The sequence below is a fragment of the Astatotilapia calliptera genome, chromosome 10 (genome assembly GCF_964374335.1).
Source record: "Astatotilapia calliptera chromosome 10, fAstCal68.1, whole genome shotgun sequence".
Taxonomy (NCBI): Eukaryota; Metazoa; Chordata; class Actinopteri; order Cichliformes; family Cichlidae; genus Astatotilapia; species Astatotilapia calliptera.
The window spans coordinates 28,010,610-28,035,323 of record NC_137431.1 but is presented as its reverse complement, the minus strand read 5'-3'; the positions used below and the strand labels follow the sequence as shown (position 1 = coordinate 28,035,323).

The following is a 24,714-nucleotide window of genomic DNA, read 5'->3' as shown; positions in this document are numbered from 1 at the left end:
AGAAGCTGTGTATAGTCAAAATCTCTATCGTTGGCCAAATTTATATCGTTTCTATTGCCCACCCCTATGTGCATGTGAAATGTACTTAAGGAAAAAGAACATTTTACTATTATTTTTTTTTTTTTTTTTATTTATGGTTTTAATATTATTAAAGTATCCTTCACATCATTGCGAAAATTAATAACACTGAAATACTGTTGAACTGCACTTTTATTTGACACCCAGTTGTTGAAATCGTCTCTAACTGGACCTCCTTAAATTGAATATCTTGTGAAGCTACAAGTGGGATAATTACTTAGCCCTTGTAAATAATAGATGAGAGGCTTGAGCGAACTACCAAGGAAAATGATTACATATTTCTTGAGAACTGGGGTACTTAACACTGCACAAATTCTTGGCTATGGACTTTTCATTTTCAATTTTCCAGCAAAGATTAATCACATGTACATATATTAACAGTAATTATATTGAGGTATGGCAAAGATCTAGTCTTTACTAATGCAGTGTTATAGAGTTTACTAAGATTTATTGACTAATTTAATTATTTATCCGTTAAGATATAAGTCAGCTGACTGTTTAACCAAGCTTATTGGTTTCTCATAAACTCCTTCAGTTTCCAAAGGCAAACAAACACTAAAACCATCAAGCCATGGCTGTTCTCCCAGGTGTTACAATAAAGTTTAACATAAAGGCATGCATGAAAAATGGGATTTACAAAGTCTATCTGATTTAGAAGTTAGTAGTTTAAGGCTAACAAGTTGACATCTTAAGATGATATACTGGTTCTGTCCAAAGTATTTCTGTGAGGGGAAAAAAGCAGTTACTGACAATAATACTCGAATGGTTTAAGGTGGAGTAGTTGACAAAAATATCTTCTGCATTGTGTCCAGCTACAGAATTAAGCTTAGGTTAATACAAACTGTAAGATGAGGGACAAACTGTTGTTACTCTATAAAAGTCCCTGCTAACGCTTTCATAATGGGCCAACAGAAAGTCTGAGATGAGCTCAGTAATAACATAAGGCTAGTTATTAATATGTTGCTGCATGAATCCTGAACCTCACCAGAACTGTCAGATTTATCCAGACAGCTCCCCAGCAACTTCAAACAGAAGAGTTCGCCCTTATATCAGAAATATATCGATTCTCCTTTTCCTCTCAAAAACACTTTGCTATTTCTGGAGAGAAACGCTGAAACCTGCACTTACACTGTTCCATTAGTTTACTACTAATTTCTAAACCTGATGCTTTGGGTAGATAAGATTTGTTAGTACTGAAATGAACTGGCTGAGTCTTGGTTTATTAATTAGCTCTTTGCCAGTAAGCCATCCACAGAACCTTCTACTCCCATTTGAACATTTGTGCAATAGCAACCTTATGCTAGTCGACTTAGTAATGTATAGGATCAGAAACAGTTCCTCAGAATGAGTCACATCATCAGAAAAGTGTTAACAGAGGTCAAAGTCAAGGGCCTTTTTATCCATAGACTTCTACAGGACTTTTCTGCATCCACAAGTATCATCTCTGGTTGCCTTTAAAAAGAGTACTTTTCAGAAGCTACGTCATTTGTTTTAAGTGGATGAAGTTGAAAAGGGAAGCAAAAAATGCCATTCGTGCATTTTTTTGGGGTCATGATTATGATGATAGCACACCTTTTAATGTGAATTGATAGCGAGTTCCCATAGATCCACCAAGGTATTACACATACAGCCACAAACAGTGTTGGGGAGTAAGGGAATACATGTACCGCCGTTACCTATTTAAAATACAAAATATGAGTAACTGTATTCCGTTACAGTTACCGTTTAAAAAGGTGGTATTCAGAATACAGTTACTTTGTTGAAATAAATGGATTACACTGCGGTACTTTCCTGTTTCATATTGTCGCGGGTGAGGACTGTTTGGGTTTTGTTTGACAGCTACGTTCTGTTGTTCCAGGCGGCAGCGTTATGGTTGCCATGGTTACAGGGCGACGGTCTCTCTCTCTCTCTCTCTCTCTCTCTCTCTCTCTGCGACTGTGTGTTTCCTGGGTGAGAGAGCGCCTTTTCGTTGTTGTTGTGCTAAGCTAACAGGCAGAATGCTACAAGCATAGCTCTAAAGAATGTAGCATCATGGGCAGTGTAGTCCGTGTTGCAGGGAGAATGGACTGCCATACACGTTATGGGTCTGTGAGCGCGAGGAGGGAGAAAAAGGGGAGTGGAAAGGTACGAGTTGTCATCGAGGAAAAACGGGAGCTGGAAGCATGTAAATATAATAATAACCACTTCAGCCAAGAAGAGTGCCTGACGAGCCCAGTTGTAAGTAAGCTATTAAGACTCGACTGTACACCGTGTTCGTGTTTTCCTCCGAAAACAATAAGTTCCGTTGGAGCAGCCTTTCAACACCTCTCTCTGTCTCTCGCAAGAAAAGTTGACCCACACAACAAAGTAAAGCTATTTTTCGGCTACGAGCCGACAGGGACGTATTAGTCAGAGGTCCCTTTACTACAGTTCGGAGTCGCAGACCTTCAGTAATAGTAATAAATCACAACAATAGTACATTCATGTTGTTGTAAAAAGCATGATAATATATTAAGTAATCCAAAGTATTCAGAATACGTTACTGTCATTGAGTAACGTAATGGAATACGTTACAGAATACATTTTGGGGCATGTATTCTGTATTCTGTAATGGAATACATTTTAAAAGTAACCTTCCCAACTCTGGCCACAAAGCACCAAACTCTCTTAGTCTGAGTGAGTAAGTGATTACAGTTTGCACTCAGACATACTCAGGCTAGTTTCGAAGGTCAAAAGACTGCTTTCTTTCCTTTTTTTTTTTTTTTAAACAGTGCACTCACAAATGGCAGTGCTGAGAAACAAAGAGTATTTGTGGTTTCCTGCTTGAACCTGTAGTCAGCTCAAACCAAGGTTTACGGCGGGGGACCACAGCAATGATACCGGCATCAGCAAGTGAACAATAGCCATGTGACACGCAAGTACAAAAACCACAGGTCTGAGCTAGGAAAACTTAACAGGCCGCCTTCTCTCTTTCCCCCACAAACTCAATCCCCTCACACCGGCTTTACGGCCTTCTAAGGCTGTATGGTCTCATACTCTGTCACAAGACTCAGTTCATACAGCCAATTCATTGTGTGTCCGCCAATAACCCCCTCTCTCCCCCCTGCAGCTGAAAAGTTGAGTTCGACGGGGTGAGGAGCGTGCAGTGGGGAAAAAGGGGAAGAATTCTTTGTTGCCTTGTTCGGTAATGTTGTCTTTTCTTCCCTACTGTGTCAGGCCAGCGAACAACCTCAGCTTCCCTTTCAGTGTTACCAGGTCTTCGCACTGACTGTTTTGTTACACATGGACTACTTGCTCTTTCGTGTTCCGTCTCGTGCTCTCTCTCTCTCTCTCTCTCCCCCACACACACACAGTGTCTGACAGCAAGAAGTGGTGTTTTTGTTCCTCTAGTAAATGGGCTACGTAATGTGTAGGTCCATGGGCACTGCAGCAGAGCAAAAGAAAGTGACAGCAGAACCAAAAAAAGCAAACAGGGTAAAGTGCATTTCATGGCAAGAAGGAACTCTCCCACTCTTCCATCAGAACCCCTTGATTGTATAAATGGATGCTGGAATGTCACTGGCTGCGTATATGGGAAATCTTGAGTTTGAGCCAGGAGAGCAGCACATTTCCTGGTGGCTTGACGGTCATTTTGGTCAGCCACTTGATATGCAAACATTTAAGCACTGTGCCAAATCTAGACATTACAGGTATGCACTTGTTCTGATAACATCTCCCCCTCTCTTTCCAAATAAACTCCTAGTGACAACTATCACACATATTGCAGGGGCAAAATAAGACTTGTTGTTTGGCATTAAATTCCAGTAAACAGCTTGCCACAAGCCTTAGTAACTCAAGTTTGTGTGCTTAATTATATTGTATCCTCCCTTGGAGAAATAAATGGGGGCGCATATGGGTTGTGTTGATTGGCGCAGACTGACTCCAACTGTAATGTGCTGCCTATCTGTCTGAATTCATACATTTGCAAACCTTCACAAATCTATCCAAGAGTGACTCCAGTCTAGACAGGTAAGACCCCAGTTGTGCGGAAACAGGCAACATGTGTAACCAAAAGTTGCCACCGAGAGGTTGATGGTGCTGCAATCAGTTGCTGAGAGCAAAAATTCAATTCAATAACCAGGCAACCGCTGATTTTCTTCTAGTCTTGAGGTTTCATTATTTGCCATTTTTTCTCTAGTGTGACTGAGACTTAGGTGAGTTAAAATGCTTCAACTAGAGAAAAAAAGTTACATCCTACGGGAACATGTCCATGTGTATATACACCCCATGGGCATGTGCCTTGCAGCACACAACAGGAGTTTTACCTGCACCTTTTCGCACAGGACATATGGGAAAAGTGGCATATTAAAGCTCATGTCTGATTGTAGGTCATAGTCAGCAAATGTTTGATCCATCTCTTTGTCCAGTAATGTCACGAAAAGTTCAGCCCCGCATGTGTTAAATCAGCTAACAGAGATGAGAGGGAAAGCGAGAAGCTGGAGGTAAACAACAGAAGGAACTGGAGTCCCCGCTGAGCTCTAAAATCACCCCGATGCCGAGATGATCATATCTTCCACACTTATTCCATTAACTTGTATTTACAGTTAAAATAAAGCTAACTGTTTTGTGTTAACACACACAAATCCTTCAGGTGTCCAATTTATGCTACTTGGAAGCCTGTGATACAAAGCATGGTACAGGCAGAAGATGTAGACATTAAAGGCCAGTTTAGTGGTTGAGGGCGAGCAGTCTGACAGCCTGCAGGCACTGTGGCTTGTAAGAACGATGTTTTCCGATAGCTAAGCATTTGTAAATTAGCAGAAGCGTTATTCGGCAGTAGGCTTCGGTGTATTTCAGTGCATAGCTAACTCAGCAGTCGGCCCTGACCAGAGCTCAGAAGAGGATTAGCTAGAGTGACAGCTTACAAATGAGCGCTGAACTGAACTGTGCAAATGTGAGCAAGTCACACTGATGCCCCCCCCCCAAACACATTTATAATTAATACTAATGAGATCCAAAGTTAAAAACGTTTCTAATGTAATGATTTTATCGTTCATTCACGTGGCTTGTTCAACTCTAATAAAAAATGTAACTTCCTGGGATTTCTCTGTGACTACTTATTGGAGTGAAAGTACTAGAACTGAACTGACGCTGCATAGTTGTGGTTGGCTGATATCAGTAGATAAGCATTATTCTAAGGTGTAATGAATGGGAAACTGATGTAATTAAGGATTGTTTTCTACTCCCCCCAATTTTTTATTTTTTAATTTGAAAACTGCGCTATTGTTTTTAAGAAACTAGATGCCATTTAAAAGCTAGACTGTATATGAAAGATGGATGTGGCAACTGAAATGTTTTTGAAGACTCAAGCTAAGCATTTTAAACCAGAGTTATTATAAAAACGAAACCAAAAAGAAGTGAAAAAGCATTTTAATTTAATTAAATAGAGGTAAAAACTAAAGTCACTTTTTAGACCCAGAAGCTAAATCTAGTATTTATAAACAGTCTATGAATACTGTCTAACACAGTCGTCCTCAACCTTTTTTGCACCACGGACCGGTCTTTAAGGTGTCACAGATAAATACAACAAAATAAAATGATACGACCGAGACAAAAACGGTTGTATTTTGTAAAGATAATAATAAATGCAAATTCACTGTGTAACTTTTTTAGTGGCGTCCTCCTGAAATGCGCCAACAAAATTGAGAGTAACATTCTCCGCTCTGCCACTTAATGTTCTCTGGTCGCTATGGTAACAGTCCGTGGCCTGGGGGTTTGGGACCACTGGTCTAACCTATTCTGTTGCATATGCTGCATAAAATAGCACTATCCGGTCTTAAAGTCTGATGTTATTAGTCATGTTTGGACCCAAACTCTGCTGCAGGTCCCAAAGTCAAACGAACAATGCGGCATCACTGAGAGTTGAAAAACCGTCTAAATTCTTCAATCTGTAATAATATGTTGGCTGCTTTACCAGGTGTAAAAATTAAGTTACCAGGCATCCATGAAAACAGAATTTATTAAATTTAACAGAGTTAGAAGTTAGCAGGGAGTTAGCTCGCTAGTTTCCATCTCAATATAATATACCATGACAGAGATTCCTGAAAAAAAATTAAGACGTACAGCCCTGCTAACACTTCCGATATATAAATGAAGTCAGGGAAGTAAACAGCAGTGACGTTTGTAGGGTTACTGAAGTTGGGCTAGCTGGTATATAATGATGTGGTACATGATCGCTAGCGACACAGCAATGTTAGCATAACATAAACACAGTGAAGCTAGAGGATGAACACTAACGTTTTTCCACTCAAAAGTTAAGTTGAGGGTTCCAGATGGTTAGGGACAAAAGAAATCGCATGGCAGGATGTTATAAACAGACCAAACTTCAGTCAGGAGAACAACTGAGATAATCGATCCACAATACGAGGTTAGTCATTAATTTACTGCTGCATGAGCTGGGCTGTAGTTACTACGTATGGTTTTAAAAACAGAGCTTTAAAACGAATAGCGGTAATAAAAGCCAAGAGAGGAAGACCGTGATCACTGACTGTTTTTAGGACTTGTTGAGATTAAATAGGACAAGATACAATCATTTTGACATCTATGATTATTATTCCTTACATTGAGGTAAAAATAATTATTCTTTCACTGATAAATTAGCAAACTGCAGCAAAAAAAGTAGACAAATGTTTAGGAGGACTTGACAGCGCTAGTTGTGGGCTGCCAAGCTACATGTAGTTACATCTCCAGCGAAGTGCATAGTGTAGGTTATGTCGTAGGGTTTCCATGGGTTTGCGTATCTACACCAGTGACTTGAGACAGAAGCATAAATCCTTGTAAGGATTTAAGGCAAAAGTAATGTAACAAATAGTATAACAAATTATTTTCTTCAGAGAGATGTATTATGTATGGAGAAACCTTTTTTCTAATTGCTGCATAGTGGACAGCTTTCTGTATTGAGCAAAAAGAAACTCATCTCATCGATCAGCGGATATTACAGTCACACTGTAGTTAGGACCATTTTATATATGCTCTGGTCAAAAGCTAACATGCAATCATTATGGGGATGAAATTCATGATAAATTTGAGCTTTTAATGATTTCCTTGAACGCTACTTTTTCCAGGGTGCAATGACTGCACAGCATACATCTTTAGGGACTTTAGAAAACAAAAGCTGGGTGAACAAGTCTGAATTAATTTTGGATTTTCTCTAATCCACACAGGGTCAAAAGTATACATACATCCCCACATGGTTAAATGTCACCTTAGGAAGGTGCACATCAACCAGATGTTTTTGGTAGGCATCAACAAGATTCTGGTATAATTCTGGCTAAATATTTGATCCCTCTTTTTGGAAGAATTGGGAGTTGATTTAAATTGATTGGTTTCCTGGCACTGACCCGGCTTTTAGGCATAGTCCACAGATTTTCATTAGGGCTGAGGTTTATCTTTGGGAAGGCTATTCTAGCAGCTTCATGTTCACCTCCTTTATCTATCCCAAACCATTTTTGATACGTGTTTGGGATCATTGTCCTATTGGAAAACCCAACTGTGTCCAAGTTTCAACTGTCTAGCAGTTGGTTTGAGGTGACATTGAAGAATTTGTAGATAAACCTCCGTCATTATTATTACATTATTACCAGTACCACTGGCAGCAAAACAGCCCCAAAGCATGATGCTACCACCGCTACCGTGATTGACAGATGTTAGTGTTCCTAGGCTGGAATGCGTCACCTTTAAGGCCCCAGTACAGGGCTTTGGAGCGTGATGTCACGGGGGTGGGCGTGGACAGGATTTTGGCCTGATCCGCCATTTTCCGGGTCCAAACAAAGCACAAGCGAAAAAGGACCGAAGGCACACACAACAGCCAGGATTCGTACTTGCTGTGTGGTCGGCTGCAATGTTCGATCGCTGGAATAAGCTTAAAAAGGGTTTGTCTTTTTATTCTTTCCCAACCTGGAAGCAACATGAGGGAGCTTATATGGTGGACCTTACAAAACGAAGGCATCTAGCCTGGATAGCAGCCGTGAGACGAGCTGTTATCCAGTTCGCTTCCATCTCCAGATATCTGTTGGTGTGCTCCAGACATTTTCACTCCGGTAAGTTCTATATATGTACATATCACTCTTTATAGCTTAATAATATTATTGTTGGGGCTCTCGGAGGTTATAGAAATTGCGAACAAACATAGAATTGAGTGACTGTGCAGACATACGTGCTATGTAACGATTCGCTAATTATTTCGCACAACTGTAGGGAAGCCTGCCTATGAAATGGATCAAACAAATCCAGACTGGGTACCAACGTTACACAGGGGGCACTCCGAAATCCGAACGTGAGGGTTAGGGTTAACAAGATAAGTGAAGATATCGGGGTAGGACAGTGGCGGTAAGTTGCCTGGGTCTTTACTCCACTGCCGTATTTCATATAGGTCCACATTTGCGGTGCACTCTATTTTTTTCAAGTACCGCTGCTTCACCTCTGGACGCAATTGGTCTCTATACCGTCTGTTTTCTTTTGAGCTGCTTTTAAGCATGTTTCTTGTCGTCGTTGTTCCAACACAGTGTGTTTGTTTTGATTTGTGGACCCGGAAAATGGCGCCGCACTCCCACAATACATTGCGGCGTGACGTCAACTCCAAAGCCCTATACTTGCCACCACAACATTGTCACACACTCACTTGTTTTTATACGCGCTGATGCAGTATTCTCCTGAACACTAGGTGTCGCCACTCAGACGATAGCGCATCACATGAGAACTGATATAGGAGAAGAAGTACATTGAGTGTTTTTTCCACAAACTCTCAAGTGTTGACTCTCAAACTGTTCCACCATCTCCCTCTGTATATCTATACGCCTCTGAGCTTCTGTACTGGAATATTAATATGGCAGTAAAAACCAGCACGACTGCAGACTATTGTCTTTAACCCAGTTGTGGCACCCACAGCACAACGCACCATGTTAAAAAAATTGAGATGTGCATGACCAGCCATAGCGCCACAGGATGTGATGTCAAATCTGGTGAGTGACACACAGGACAGAGCAAGCATAATGGCCCATTACTCCTCTAAACATACTTGCTGTCATTGTAGCTAAATCTTTATTTCATTTGATCATAAAGTTTTGTTTTTTTTTTCGAAGCACGGTGGCACGGTGGTTAGCACTGTTGCCGCACAGCAAGAAGGTCCTGAGTTCAATTCCACCATCAGGCCGGGGTCTTTCTGTGTGGAGTTTGCATGTTCTCCCCGTGTCTGCGTGGGTTCCCTCCGGGTACTCTGGCTTCCTCCCACCGTCCAAAGACATGCAGCTTGTGGGATAGGTTAATTGGATAACCCAAAAAATTGTCACTAGGTGTGAATGTGCAAATGAATGTGAGTGTGAATGGTTGTCTGTCCCTGTGTGTTGGCCCTGCGACAGACTGGCGACCTGTCCAGGGTGTACCCTGCCTCTCGCCCTATGACAGCTGGGATAGGCTCCAGCGCCCCCCTGAAAAGGATAAGCGGAAGTGAATGGATGGATGGATGGATAAAGTTTTTCTCCAGAAGCCATTTCACTTGCCCGTGACCCCAATACGAATATGCCAAAGAGACTGGATGGATGACATTTGGCTTGTCCATGTGAGTAGCTGCAAACTTTAGTCAAGCTTGAAGGCGTCGATTTTGCGGCAGGGGCTTCATTTTTGCTCAGTACCCGGTCACTTAACAGCGATGTAAAACTCATTTCAGTATAGGACACTGCTGTTCCAGAAGTTTCCAGTTCACGGCAGCCTTGAGCCCTGGTGGTTCCTGGGTTGTCCCTGAACATCCTAGCCAATTTCCTATCAGCTGAGGGTGATAGTTTGGCCTTTCTCACTATTCTGAGTATTGGTCAGTCCAATAAGTACTGTCAAACAAATCTTTTTTTTCCTTTGCAAAGGGAAACTGCTAGCTGTAGTGAATAGTGATCATTAACAAGTAAACAGACCATGATCTTGTCAATTTAACACTGTAAACCTTCACTTATTAAAAGGTGTAAGTAAATGTATGTATATAATATTTAAACCTGTATGGATACTTTTGTGTGTGTGTGTGTGTGTGTGTGTGTGTGTGTGTGTGTGTGTGTGTATTGGAGAAAATCCAAAATAGATTCAAAGTTGTGCAACCAATTCTTGTTTTTTAAAGTCCTTAAAGATGTATGCTGTAAAACCATTCCACGTTGGAAAAAGAACTATTCAAAAAACTCGTTAAAAGCCCCATGACAATCATGCCATGATAAGTACATGTAAACTTCGGACCACAATTGAATGCATGTTAGTGCACCTTTTTAAGCACATATCATCGATTTCGCAATCATGCAAACAAATAACAAAGCACTTGGCGCATCATGCTTACAAAGACTCTTTTTAAAGCCTGCTGTGGTATTTTCCTACAGGGGACCCATAGTTTGGATTTGCTGTATCTGCAAATCACCGTTACAAATACTCTTCGTGATTATTGAGCCCAATTTGCAGAAAAAGGAGCACAACAAAAATGTAGAAATAAATAGAAAAATATATTTCGCTTAAAATGACCACACTGGCTACTCAACATAAATAAGTTTCCGTCATGTATGGAAAAAAATACAGCACACCAAGGAGCTAACGGGATGAGGGAAAATGTCCGTAGCTACAGAGCGGGGAGTAAGCTAGCACCGGGCGCTAGTTAGTGAGTTTGTGTTGTGTAAAGTGGTGAGTTTAAGCTGGGTTACCTCTCGCTGACCAGTACCACGTCGGCATCGCTCCAGTGTTTGAACACACACGGTAAGATCTTCCTGAAGGCGAAGAAGAGACCGGGGAAAACTACGGCGCCACACGCTAAAACTTGCAACATCCTGCTCATATTTTCCTCTCTAGCCGCCGGGACACCTGACTCTCTCTCTCCCCTCCGCGAGCTTCGACCGTTTACACGCGGCTGTGAGGCATTTTTCACGCGGCCGGGTTCGGCGTCTTTCACCGGGAACAGTCCACCATCAGCACACACTCGCACATACTCACACACTCACACATACTCCGCCAAGGCTCAGCAGCAGCAGCAGCACCAGTGTTGAGCTAACGGCAAACAGACGTCAACTACCCGTGGAGACTTTCAAAATAAAAGGCGTGACCTGCGTGTTTCCCCTAGCGGAAGCGGTAATATCGCAACACAAACCCCACTAGGCTTTTATTTTGAAGGTCATTCTTTTCGCAGCATTTACGGTAAATTTAACAACTTGGAATTTAACAGTGTTTTATTAAAATTGCGGCTTGTGTTTTCAGCTTAACTTAAATATAGATATTAATGCCTTTGCAGCTGTTGTGTATGTGTTATAGCACATAGACGAACTACCTCCTTTAGCGAAAGTAGTCATACAACAAAATCAGTAGTTGCGTAAGCAGGCATTCAATTTTTTTGTTTCTCCACTTGGGGGCAGTGCAAGTGTTATATCATCACCAAGTTTGTGTGACGGATGTGTTATGGAGCACTTGTCAGCAGATAGAGCTAAATTATCAGATAAGTAAGAGACGGGTGTAGTATTCGCCCTCGGCTGAGCGACTGAGTAAAGCCATGTGTGGCATTTAAATTGTCCTCTGTGCTCAGCAGCTCGTCAGTAATTTGTTGCTGCTGAAAGCAGCCTTCTGCCATTGGAAATAAGGGGTTATGTAAATGATGAAAATCCTTCAACAGCAAATTAAAAGAGGTTAAAGAGCCATGGGGCTTAGAAAGAGAGATAGAGAGAAAACCTTCCGCCAATGAATTAACACCGGTGACTCTGTCTCTGTATCTGTCCACCTCTCATCTGAGGTCATCAGTCTCAGATACTGCTATCAGCTGTCAAGTAAACACTCTCTTTAAAGTCAGTTAACCTGACTTCGCTCAGCTCTGTCAGGTAGTGTCTGATAGCTGCTTGTAGAGTGTCTGGCATTGAGATTTTATCTAATCCTTTATTTCTGTGTGTTTAACTAGTGCAAACAGTGGTGGCGCTTTTTCTTTTTAAATTTGTTATTCAGTCCTGTGAAAAAGCGATTTAAAGATGTGCTTTTCTGTGTTACTGAGCACAGAACAGTAAGCTTTTCCTGTATGTGTTTTTTTCTATATATATTTTTGCTTTTATTTTGACAATGAGCTCATCTGTATATGAATAAGGGGATATAATTGGTGTTTTCTTCTAACTCTGGTATTTTTTTTAATCAATTTTGAGCAAAAACCCATTAATGTACTCTCTAATACATATCTTTTTAATATAATATCCTCTATTAAAGTGCCTTTTTCTTTGTTAAAACCTATTTAGTTGAGCAGGTTTTATCATTATTTCCTAATAGTGGGTCCTAATGTTGGCTTCAGGTCAACATGGTAAAGAAATGTGTAATAAATAGAGAAACAGAGCATTGTTTATTGCATATTTGAATACTAGCATGGAGGGTCCGGGAATGAGGGCAGCTTAGGATATCTCAAAAGGAAAAAAAGGAATTCAGTTTGAGCACAATGTAAAGGGTCATACAGCTTATCTGAATGCAAATATCAGATGGTAGCTGCTTTCCTTATCACTGTCATAGACACATAATATAACCCCCCCCCCCCTAATACTAATTTCCATATTTGCCACACCTAAATTCACCGTCCTTGGACATTCCACAAAGTGGATGGAACTGTTAAAAATGTAACCATTTTATTTGCAAGAAAAACAAAGTGCGGGCCATGATTCAATACCCTGCAGAACCACTTTTAGATGATCAAATTCTTGAATATATTGTTTTCTGCATGACTTTTTCTCTCACATTGTTGTGGGGAAATTTGGGTGGCTTCAGTTCACTGAGGTTTGTAAGTATTTGTTTATGCAATACTTGGTCAATGCATCACCTTGACTCTTTTCTTTTTCCTGTTTAGGATCATTGTCCTGTTGCATGAACCAGTTTTAAGCAATCTTTAGCTGTCAGACAGACGGCCTCACATCTGACTCTAGAATACTTTGGTGTACAGAGGTCGATTCAATGACTACAAGGTGCCCAGATCCTGCGGCTCCCTCCACCACCGTGTTTATGCTGTGGTGATCATAATCCCTGTGGATATGCTGTGTTTGATTGTGATTATGGCCAAACCTCTCCACTTTGGTCTGCACAGGTGACATTGTTCCAGGAGAGGTGTGATTATCTTGCTGCCATCTTATTTTAAGAGAGAAAAGGCTTTCCCCTGGCAACTCTTTTAAACAAGCCATGCTTGCTCAGTCTTGTTCTAATCGTACTGTCATGAATTATAATATTTAACATGGTAACTGAGGCCACTAGGGTCTGAGGTGTAGCTCTTTGGTTTTTAGCAGTTTCTTAGAGAATTACACGGTCTGACTTTAGGATGAATTTGCTGGGACATCCACTCCTGGGAGGATTGTGACCGTCAAACTCCCCAAACCTTTTATGTGGGTAGTCTCATTAGCTAACGATCATTAAATCATGTGCATGTGTTTAGCAGCACCTTGATCTCTTAACTCCATTTGGAACAGTAAGACCATGCTTTTACAATCCTGCACAGGTACCTGTGAAATTCTTTTCACATGATTAACTATATTTTCCACATGATCCACACACCAGCTAGTATTGATCAGGCTATAATAGGTGCATTCATTGGCATGAATGTCAATAGAATAGAATTCAGATTAATCTAATTAAACCCTAAAATTAAAACGTGATGGCGTTATGAGGGACAGAGGAACTCACAAACAAGATGCCAAAGCAACAGTGCTTGAGATGATAGATTAATAATAAAAGATAATCACTATCTGACAGTTATATACAAGTAAGTTATAAGTTATATACAAGTAATCAGTAAATAGCAGACTTGCTATGAAGTATCAGATAAACAGAAAAATGTCAGAGTTTCTAAAACCCACAAGTTGCATCTTTAAAAAGCTCCACCATGACAACACGCCTGTGATTCCTTATTGTAAATGTGACCATTTTGAGATGTTTCATTTCCTCTGAAAATGTGTAACGATGAATAAAAAGTGAAGAAATCTAAAGTGTAAAGTCTAAAGTGTGCGTGTGGCTGCCGGATGAGTGTTTGATTGTTTCAGAAACAGGCATGACCTTTGTCAGAGACACTAAAGATCTTTGAAGGGAGTGTAATGTGTAAACCACATCTGTCCTGAAAGGAGCCATAAATGCTATCGGAATTCCACGAAGGGGTAATAGGGCTACGTACAATATATTATTGATCATTTTGAGAATACAGTTGAAATTTCGAGATACAATTAGAAATATTAGTTGGCAATATTTGTAGATGACTTAGTTAAATCGTACTTCAGTATCAGCTTAGGTAACAGGAAATGGATTTCTCTTGGCCTGGCTTGTGCAAAATAAAGTGGCTGGCGCTTGGTTACACCCTCGTGCAGCAATGAGGATGTACGCCGTATCACAATGCACGATAAGACGGCGGATCAACTCATTTCACTAACTCATCTACACGAGGCTATTTTGTAGCAGGTGTAGGAGCTGCGGCAGTTGTTCGACTTGACATGACAAGTCGTCATGTCATGGCAATACTATTACAGTACTGTAATAGTATTTTGAGTATAATCTTGAAATTTCAACTTTAATCTCAAAATGAATATTCTTTTTCTTAATGTAGCCCTAAGACTCCATTGTAGCCTTTTCTCTAGAAAACAAGAGAAGAGAAAATCTGGGAGGCAAAGAAAATCTAAAAACTGTTGAAACTTTACCGTGCTGTGTCCTATTTGCTGTCCCGTAAGCGGATAGTAAATAGTTTTATAGGGGTAGCGGTAAATGTGTCTTGATCTTATTTCTTAGACCACCGTTATCGCTGAGTGACATCAAAATACTCAGAATTCACTCACAGAATCGGTGGAGTGTACCAGTGCCACATCAGGACAGATGCTGATGTCATTTGAGAGGGGATGGGTGAAACAGTGTAGATTAGGCCATGTGCAGACTTGTTTTGGAGATTTGGGTGGATTCTGTACAAAATAAATTCCACTCAACAAAGATAAAATCTAATGTCTCCAAAAGTTGATTCTGTTCATCTGGACGTAGCGTTTTGTGGGAGAAACGTTTCGTCACTCATCCAGGTGACTTCTTCAGTCTCAGCTGACTGCAGGTTTCCCCAATCTTATAAACAGTACATTTGCATAACGACTGAAACCAGCCCACTGAAGGAACAATGGGCTGGGAGGTCAGTTCCTTAATCTTAATTATGCAAATTCTCATGACCATTGATCAACAACCACTGACCAAAACCCACTGACCAAAACCCACTGATCAAAGACCACTGATCAATGGCCATGAGTACCATTCACAGAGAGTTGGGGAATGGCTGCAATCACAGGATTGTAAGATGTCGAAAGATGTACAAGTCTAAGGCTACGTTCACACTGCAGGTCTTAATGCTCAATTCCGATTTTTTGATCAAATCCAATTTTTTTGTCTGCGTGTTCACACTACAAATAAAATGCGACAGCAAACGCGCTCTAGTGTGAACGCTCAAAGCAGCCCGCATGCGCAAAAGAAGACATCACACACAACGCGCTCTGTTTAGACCCAGACCAAACAGTACTGTTTGATAGATGGCCCTTAATATAAAGAGTTCGGACTTTATCTTTCCCAATTTTTGCTTTAAGTTATTTTGTTATTTACATAATAATGTAAAAAAACCTAACCTCTCCACCATTTGACCTTAGAACTGAAGAAGCTTCTCGGATGAGAGGTGAAACGTCTTCAAGCAACTTAAAGAAGTCCAGACGCTTTTCTTTGCAAGCTCCTTTGACTACGATGACCTGGATGACTGAGAACCTTCACAGACATAGATAACCTAATAATGATCCTTATTGCTGTTTTAGAGGAGCGGTGCTTCAAAGGATAGCTGCAGATTTCTGTCAGAATCTGCAGATTATACAGTACAAATAAAATGTTCACGTTTATCCAACATTGTCTTCCCAACAGTTTCACTGATATCTACACGGGATGGCCAGAGAAGCGTTCGCGATGTCTTCTCTGGTGCTTCTCTGGCGCTGATAATTGGCGTCTGTCTTGTGTCGGTGACGTAAAAGACGGATTTAATGCGAAATGACCGTTCAAACAGCAGTCGCTTTCTAAAACATCGGATATGTATCGGATTCAGTACCACATACGAAAGTGACCCAGATCGGATTTGAAAATATCGGCTTTGTGCCGTTCACACTGTCATACCATGATCAGATATGGGTCGCATAGGGTCAAAAAAAAAATCGGATTTGATGCGCTTTCGCCTGCAGTGTGAACGTAGCCTAAGACCAGGCAACAAAGGAAGTTTGACTTGCTTGTTGTACTTCGGAAACCACCGCAAAATACGGAGCGTGTCCTCAGTGACCAGAAGAGACAAGGATGCGACACAGAGGATGTGGACAAGTGGGTGAAGAATTTGTCTGAAAAAAATGATACGACCAAGACAAAAACGGGTATTTTGTAAATAAAATAATAAACGTGAATTCACTGTGTAACTGTGTAACTTTTTTAGCAGCGTCCTCCTGAAATGCACTAACAACACTGAGAGTAACATCCTCCTCTATGCCCCTTAATGCTCTCTGGTCGCTATGGTAACATGTAAATATTTCTTTCAAAATGAGACACACAACTACAAAACAGAAAAAGACCCAGGGAAACAGAGTTAATGATAAAAATCCCGAAAACCATAAATTTCACACCCGAGCCTCAACTCTTGCGGGGTTGGGGGCAGCTTACTTAGATAACTTAAAAATGTTATTGTCTGGCTTTTTTCAGTGTTTTATTTGTTCCTGAGTAAATCGGTTTGGCTGAGATTAAAGTTATAGTTTTCACACAGCTGAATAAACATCAAACAGAAAACTGATTAAACAGAAATGTGAGCTATTGTCCTGTTATATTTGAGGGAGCAAAGAGCAGACTGTTGAGTTTGTCTCCACCGAGACAATCTGCAAATTTCATTAAAAGTGTAATAAACTATCATAATGTCTTTATTTTTAGTTAGCACATACCTTAACACTTCAAGCTGTAAGGTAATGATAGTTATATAAGAGCAGATGCATGCTGGTGCAATAAGCTGTACGTTTTACGTCCACTGGATGCATGATCTTAGTCGACTAATCGCAAAAATAATTGGTGACTAGTCGACTATCAAAAAAATTTGTGGCAGCCCTACTGTTGAGATGCCATTCTTAATGAAGTTAAACAGGGAAATGCTGATGTATGCCAAATTACACAAGCTGGACTGAAAACCAGTGATAACATAAGTGATTTCCTCCTTACAACAGTGAGTGTCTACAGTCATCTGTAAAACAGAGTGGAGGCTCTGTCACGGTTTGGTGCTGCGTTTCAGTCACTGGTGTTGGAGATCTTGTAAAAATTGATGGAATTATGAACACAGAAAAGTACCATCAGATTTTGATTCCCCATGCTGTAGCATCTGGAAAAATTCTTATTGGTAACTGCTTCATTTATCAACCTGAAAATGACTCTAAACACACTGCCAATGCAGTGAAAGCATACACGGAGAGAAAAACACATATGAAAGGCTGTCAGTGATTGGTTGGCCTGAAGAAATCCAAAGTGTAAAGTCTAAAGTGTGCGTTGGCTTTGAATGTCCTTGAAGAAACGTAATCTGATCACTGAGCTCATTTTATATGACCCCAACCTGTTAGCCTTTAAGATAATAAGTGTGATAAAAATAACTTTCATTTTATCTTTTGCCCCATAAAAATATACCCTTTGCCTCCTTCGTAATTACTACAGATATTACTGTAGAGGGTTTTGCCTCTCTGACATAATTGTGATGTGATGATCTGAAGAGTTATAGGAATTTACTTGGTAGCTATACAAAAAAATGTAGTTAAAACTACAATATGTCTCTATGAAAAGTAGAGAGCAACTTTCTCTTCACCTAACAGTACAAAGTCCTGCACAGCCATCCTTCATCCTTCGCTGATGTATAACTTGGATGTGGTCCAAGAACAAATTATCTTCTGTATGTTTGCATTGTTCCCTGGAAAAGATCCAACAATCATAATCCAGGCTGGAATTGCATTTCCTGAAAAACGTAACTAAGAACGCAAACTGCATAATAATGAAACTGACTAGAAGATGGGGTTAATATTCACACATCCCACATCATAGTTTTCATGTTTAATGAAAACTAATTTTCTCTCAGGGGTTCCACAAGGATTCTTTCTCAGACATTTGCTTTTTTAAATAATTGCTTTTGCTTGGCGAGTTTATAGACAGTACAATTTAACACCTTTATTCTAGTGACTTATTTCATCATGTCGCATTATTTTTCAACTACAAAGTTATATTTTTATTACACATTCTCCTCAGGTCAGAGGTCATCGAGTTAGAACTGAAGTGGCACTTTTGTTTACACAGCTTTTATGTTATTCGATCTTTTCGAGCAGCTGCTGTCATCAGCGTACAGACTCGGTAGTCCCGATAGTTTTAAATCATTATATAGAGACCTTTACCTCACCTGGGGGTGGCTGTGCATCAGGAGGCAGAGCAGGTAGTCTTCTAATTGGAAGGTTGGTGGTTTGATCCCTGGTTGCTTCAGTCTGCATGCCAAATATCCTTGGGCAAGATATCTGCAGGAATGTTAGAAAGCACTTGAGCATAGAAAAAATGGTTCAGGTAAATGAGGCGTTTAGGTTGAGTAAAAAAGTGCTATATAAGAACTGATTCTCAAAATGCTTTAAAGCGTCAAATATTAGATTTGAAGTGAGGCAGCCAAAGTTGCTACAGCCTCCATTTGAATCCTCAATATGCATATTATCTTGCTAAACATTCCTAATCACTTCGATGCCAATTAGTTTCATCCTGTTTTTGTTTAACAAAATAATTCTTAGTTGGTGGCTTCTTTCAAATACAGGTCAGTTTAACCTCTCTGCACTTTTTTCTTCTTTCATTTGCTAAACAAGCCCATTTGTTACATTTGTTTGTGAATTTCTGCACTGATATTTGGATGAATCGTGTTTACACTCAAACAAAAAATGTAAGAAATTACTTTTCTGGTCATTTCATTTATTTGTTTGTTTAGTTTCTTGGCTCTTGGGTGATATGGATCACGGAGCCTGTTAGAGTTTCTTGTCCACCTACTTGTTCACCCCTTTGGGCTTTTGAGCGTCCAAACTTTCAGTCAACAATGAGCTGAAATGAATATCCACTGCTCACTTTAAAGACTTGAAAATACAAAGAAGCCTCATGTGTGAATATCATTCTGGAAACACACACCAATTTCTTTTTTTTTCTTCTTTTCTCTCTTTTTCCTCGACTGTTTTGTTAAAGAACAAAAACAAGAGGCCTCGGCAAAAGTCAAACCCAGGTTATCCCTCCAGCAAATCACTTCTGTGGCTCACAGTGAGATGCAGAAACCATTTATAAATTCTACTTGCGGTGCATTAAAGCACTTAATGGTTTGTCTTGCTAGCACGCTTGCGCTGCTTAAACCCAATCCAATAATAGCAGATGACATACAACTGAGAAGAGAGCACAGATCTGCTGAGGAAGCTCTTGGCTCATGTAGCCGAGCAGCATTTAAAACTAGATTTCCTTTTTTCCTCTTTCCTTTTCCCCCATTTAAAAAACATATATCTTGCTCTGACACACTGGGCCCAGGTGTTGCCAGTATCATCGGTACCTGCAGATGAGAAGGAAAGCAGGGCATAGTGGGCCATCACATCTCCCCATCTGCATTGTGCCTTCAGAGATGCCTCTGCATACAACACCAACAAGAAGAACTGATTCTCACTGTATATTTCCTCATTTTTAGACCGTTTACTACAAAGCCTAAACTTTTCAGTAGCCATGCTACATTGAAAGTCACTTAAATTGCATTTCTAGCTCATTCTGATCCCCGATTTGCTTGCATAACTTTTCAAAACTTTCCAAGAAAACTGGAAATTCAAGAATATCAAAAATTTCAAGAGTACACTTGACATATTGCTCTCTAGAATGTAGTAAACTTTTAAGGTTCACACATGATCATCAACAGTGGGCCTTTTTCACCGGCTCAGAAAAAGTGAAACTCTCCCATCGCTGCATTTGTTTTGCATTTGTTGTACAGTTGCTAGTCACTGTGGGGGGAAAAAACACTGGCAGCTTTGACTCTTTCACGCCAAATTGTGTTAAGGACATGCTGCTGTGCTATAGTGACGGTGTGTTTTCAGAAACAGTTGGCTGGACAGCTCGCCAAGCTGAGCAAACAGGAGGCAGTGACCACGATTTACCCAGCTCTGTAGCCTCTGTATTTAGTCTTTCCAGCCACCACTGCTAGCAAGTGCCTCAAAGATAAGGTGAAGAAGCAAGTAAAAATAACGTAAAGACCTCGTATGTGACGTGCTGAACATTTTCAGGTAAGTGTAACTCTGTAGAAACGGTTGCTATGGCTCCCTCTTTTTTTGCAAGTTTTCCTCAAAAATACATAGTAAAGCAGATACAACACGAGGCGAAATCGAGGGAAAAGTTAATGATTATCGAGTACTAATAGGAAAATTGTATGGAAACTATCAATACCAGATTAATTTGTAACATGATTATGTAATTCCGTTCTTGCCTGTGAGAGAAAAAAAGGAGTTCGGCCACAACAGGTGCCTTTCAGATGACCTTCCCTTCTCTTAAAGATAGCCTGTTTTTGATGTTGCCACTTGCTTTATTACATTATAGATTATCTGACATCCTCACAACTACTTTCTTCTATAAAGGGCTTGGCTGCATTCATACCACATATTATTCACTTTTCTGACGGTTTAAGACACTCAGGTGAAGTTAAAAACACAGACAGGACTAAAACGTCATAAGCTGGCCTATACTGCTTTGCCTGCCCACACTCCTAGCACCTTAGCTTTACTATCACACAGGAAGCGCACACCAATTACATCTCCTTGGAAAGTATTGATAATCCTGTACATGTTGCAACACTATCCTCCATTGACCTCTGGTAACATGCTATTATATGTGGGAGGGCTGGAAATGACTGGGTGGGTGATAACAGGGTCATAAAAGTAGCTGTCTGAATATATCCGATGGGAGGCAGAAGGGAAGCAAGGCATCAGTGACACCCTCTCAGGTGAGTAAGTCGGTTTTTCTCTTGAGGTTTTCTTAAATCTTTTGGATTCATTCATAGACTGCTGTGGCATCGGGGTAAATACTCTTATTACCGTTGATGTGACCACAAATACTCGCTTGAGAGTTTTTGTGTTTTTTATAACTGTATTTACAAATCAGTGATTTCTTGGTGATATCGAGCCATGACATGGAAATTCATTTAGGCTCAATTGGCATTTATTTAAAAATATATTTTTTTATTATTTTTGCCTTGTATAATACATTATACCCACATATTATTGATGACTGAGTTTGATTGAAGTTACTCTTATCTGTCTCACATGATAAATTCAGGATTCATGATTTTCTGTCTGCAAGTGAGAGATTTTAGAGAAATTAACTCACCGTCATGTTTGTGCTTTTATGTTTTTCATGCAGCTTTTGACCTGAGGAGTCTCTTTGACTACGTCAATTTATTTCAAAGCACAATGAAGCTGAGTCTTGTTCTATCGGCTTTTTGCCTTCTTACCACAGGTAAAAAAAAATTACAATACATAAACCTTTAAAAAAGATCCTTTTAGAAAAGGGAAGACAAAACCTTTTTTTAAAGAGAGTGTGAAGAGAATAACTAAAGATTATTAATTAACTGTTATTCACACACAAAGCATCACAACAAGATTATCTTAAAAACATCTCTGGCCACTTTGCCCTCAAATGGAAGCTGACTGAAATATTCGGCATATATACATCAAATAACTTTGTTTAATTCATAGTTTATGATTTTTTTTTAAAGTTGAAAAAGTTTTTATGGTTAATTTCGGCCACATCTATATCTAGACTGACCTTTCATTTTTTGTGTGAAGGATGATCTGTTTCATGGTGTTAGCATAGAATCTAATCATAGTTGTAGCGTACCATCGTAGCGAATTTTAATGGTGGTGGACCAAAGTTAAAGCATTTCCCGGTAATCAAAGGGAAGGTTGATGGGAGGCCATGTAGACAGAGTAGGAAATGTTGAAATTCTTGAAAGGGTTAGGCCTTCGGGGGGGGTTGTTTCAATAGCGTCATTAGAGCAAAGGTTGAGTTTATTATCTATGACATTCTCCCATTAAGAATGCAAAGCTGTAAATAAGTACTGAACTCCATTATCTTGATATTGGACAATAAATGTCAACGGCTGAAATTTGAGATCTTTAATCTGGAAACATTTTTAATAAATTTTAGAAAATGTTTTGTTTAAAAGAAAACATGTGTTAAGGCAGAAGTTGTGACTAGTTTCTGTGAGCATCACAGGAACAGAGGTTTGTTAACCTTTTGGGAAACCTTTGTATGATCTTGCCTTTTAACCCTTTTTGATCTTCCTGTCAGTATTTCTGTGTGGAGGAGAGACATCAACTAGCATCGCACCAAAAACCACTGCCTCAACTAACGTATTCAGCACGACCACAGACAGCCCATCCAGCACGACCACAGACAGACCATCCAGCACGACCACAGACAGACCATCCAGCACGACCACAGACAGACCATTAAGCACGACCACAGACAGCCCATCCAGTACGACCACAGACGCCGCATCCAACACCACCACCATTATCCCCACCATTATAACTAATTCTACTGAATCAGTTCCTACAACTGAGATTGTTCAGGAATCCAATTCAGGGCTTTCACCGGGCGCTATAGCGGGCATCACCATCGGCTCCATTGCCGGTGTGGGAGCAGTCGGTCAGTACTACACACGAGCATGAATTTACCATCATTTCTGCTTCCTCTATCACATATAATCTGTTATTCATTAACCAGGATGGCACTGGGGATGAGCCATAGCAACCGAGAATATTATTTACAGATACAGGAGCCTATTGGCACGAAAATATGCAAATATAGAAGGAAATAAGTTGTGAAAATTATGAAAATGTATTAGTGATAGTTGTAAAGGATTACAATATTCTTAGGAAAGAAATTGGTTCTCTAAGATAAATGACATGATAGAAAATAATAATTGAGACTTTTGTTACAGTGTTTCACAATTTTGAGTATTTAATCAGTAATTTCTCGACTAGTCTTGGACTCATATTTGTTTTGCGAGACATTAATAAATGAATAATAGTTAATCCATTTTTATTGCAGGTGGTGGTATCTTTGGTTTATTGAAGTACACAGGGAAGATCTAAGACCAGCTGTTGCACAATAAGGATCGAAGTGGATGTAGATCGTCAGATGAAACATGTCCTATCCTGAGATCAGACTTAATCCTGACCATGCTGAGTGGATAGAGTAAGGCCTAAATGTCTGAATGGCTCAAGAAGGAATAAACTGATATATGTATAGTATATGTATATTCAAGATTATGATCTCATGGGCCAAGAGGAAGACATAATAATGTCTGTTTCACCACTTTGCTATTTTGATTGCTTGACTGATGGCCAGAAAATAATCCTTAGCTGATCAAAACATTTACATAATAGTATGAAATGTATTCATATTTTATTTGATATGTTTATCTTATTGACAGATACTACTCATCTAGTCGGTTAAATGTATTTAATTTTATGAGTTAATCTTCCTAATGTCCTTCACATTTGATGTTTTGTTTCAATATAAAGGGTAGACTGTTTAACTATAAAAAAGGTTTTTTGTATAGAAACAAGAATACATAAGCTTTTGTGTTCATTTATAAAGGTAAAAAATCGTTGTAAGTGAATACCGATATTTCCTTTAAGCTAAATAATTAAATTTTATTGATAACATTTTCTTAAGATTAATTTGGCATTTTGCTCAAATACTGTAATTTCCTAGTGAAAAGCTTTGCAATCACTATGTTGTAAATTAATAAATAAATATAAAAATATAATATGCTTTCTATAGCTGTCAAATAAAAGTGTTGCTTGAGCCATCTAGGCTATTGATTTATACACATACTTCCTTTAGTAGCTGAGTTATTTGCTTAATTTATGAGTTTATGACTTTTCCACCCATAGGCTTGGTGCTTCACTTTATGGTACAATGATGGTTAGGATTGAGAACAACAGTCTATCAGTGAAAACAGATTGAGAAAATAATGTTTTGTTTGGGACTAGCTAAGTTTTTTGCAAGCTTTCAAACACCTAGCGTTTCCTCAATAATCTGGGTCTTGCATTGTTTGGTTTTATGCAGTTTTGTCTCTGAGACACTTGCCCAGCTCATGCTAGCTTGATGAAAAAGAATTTAATCTTTGACATATAACAAATACAGTCAAACACAAAAAACAATGAAACTGACATGAAATATATAATGTTCTAGTGTTAGCTAACACTATAGCTGCACGGCGTTAGCGCGGTTAGCTTGTTAACGCGTTAGTGCCGTGCAGTCCCACGTTAACTGTTAACGTCATTTTAAAAAAATTAACGCTAACAGCACTAAAATAAGGAAAAAGTTCTGTTTATTTAATCTACACAAACACTAATTTAAAAAAAGACTTTTTGAATAAAACAGGTTTTTAACATGTTTGAATTTTCCCTACAGTCAACTGAGGACATAAAAACTAACTCAGCAGATTTTATTTTATTTACTTAACATTTATTTAACCAGGATACTGTCCTGGATAAGATAGATAGCAGTACAAACTATGATGGTCGCACACACTAGGAA

At 39.5% G+C, this 24,714-nt stretch overlaps 1 protein-coding gene and 1 long non-coding RNA gene across 3 annotated transcripts in view; one reads left to right on the top strand and one right to left on the bottom strand.

Moving 5' to 3' along the window:
- The window catches only part of tlcd3a (TLC domain containing 3A), a 45,248-nt gene extending 34,121 nt beyond the window's left edge, over positions 1–11,127 (bottom strand). The window contains exon 1 of one of the 2 annotated variants that reach the window (XM_026182333.2): positions 10,761–11,127. In XM_026182333.2, coding sequence (XP_026038118.1) covers positions 10,761–10,891 — 131 coding nt within the window. In that variant the 5' untranslated portion in view covers positions 10,892–11,127. The remainder of the gene's footprint in view (positions 1–10,760) is intronic. The other variant, XM_080307316.1, reaches the window with a different exon arrangement.
- A 9,852-nt stretch (positions 11,128–20,979) lies between these two features.
- On the top strand, positions 20,980–23,980 carry LOC113030679 (uncharacterized). Its single transcript, XR_013911776.1, has 4 exons — positions 20,980–21,103; positions 21,520–21,615; positions 22,450–22,809; positions 23,215–23,980. It is a non-coding gene; the product is annotated as an uncharacterized LOC113030679 (long non-coding RNA).
- Positions 23,981–24,714: the final 734 nt, after the last annotated feature.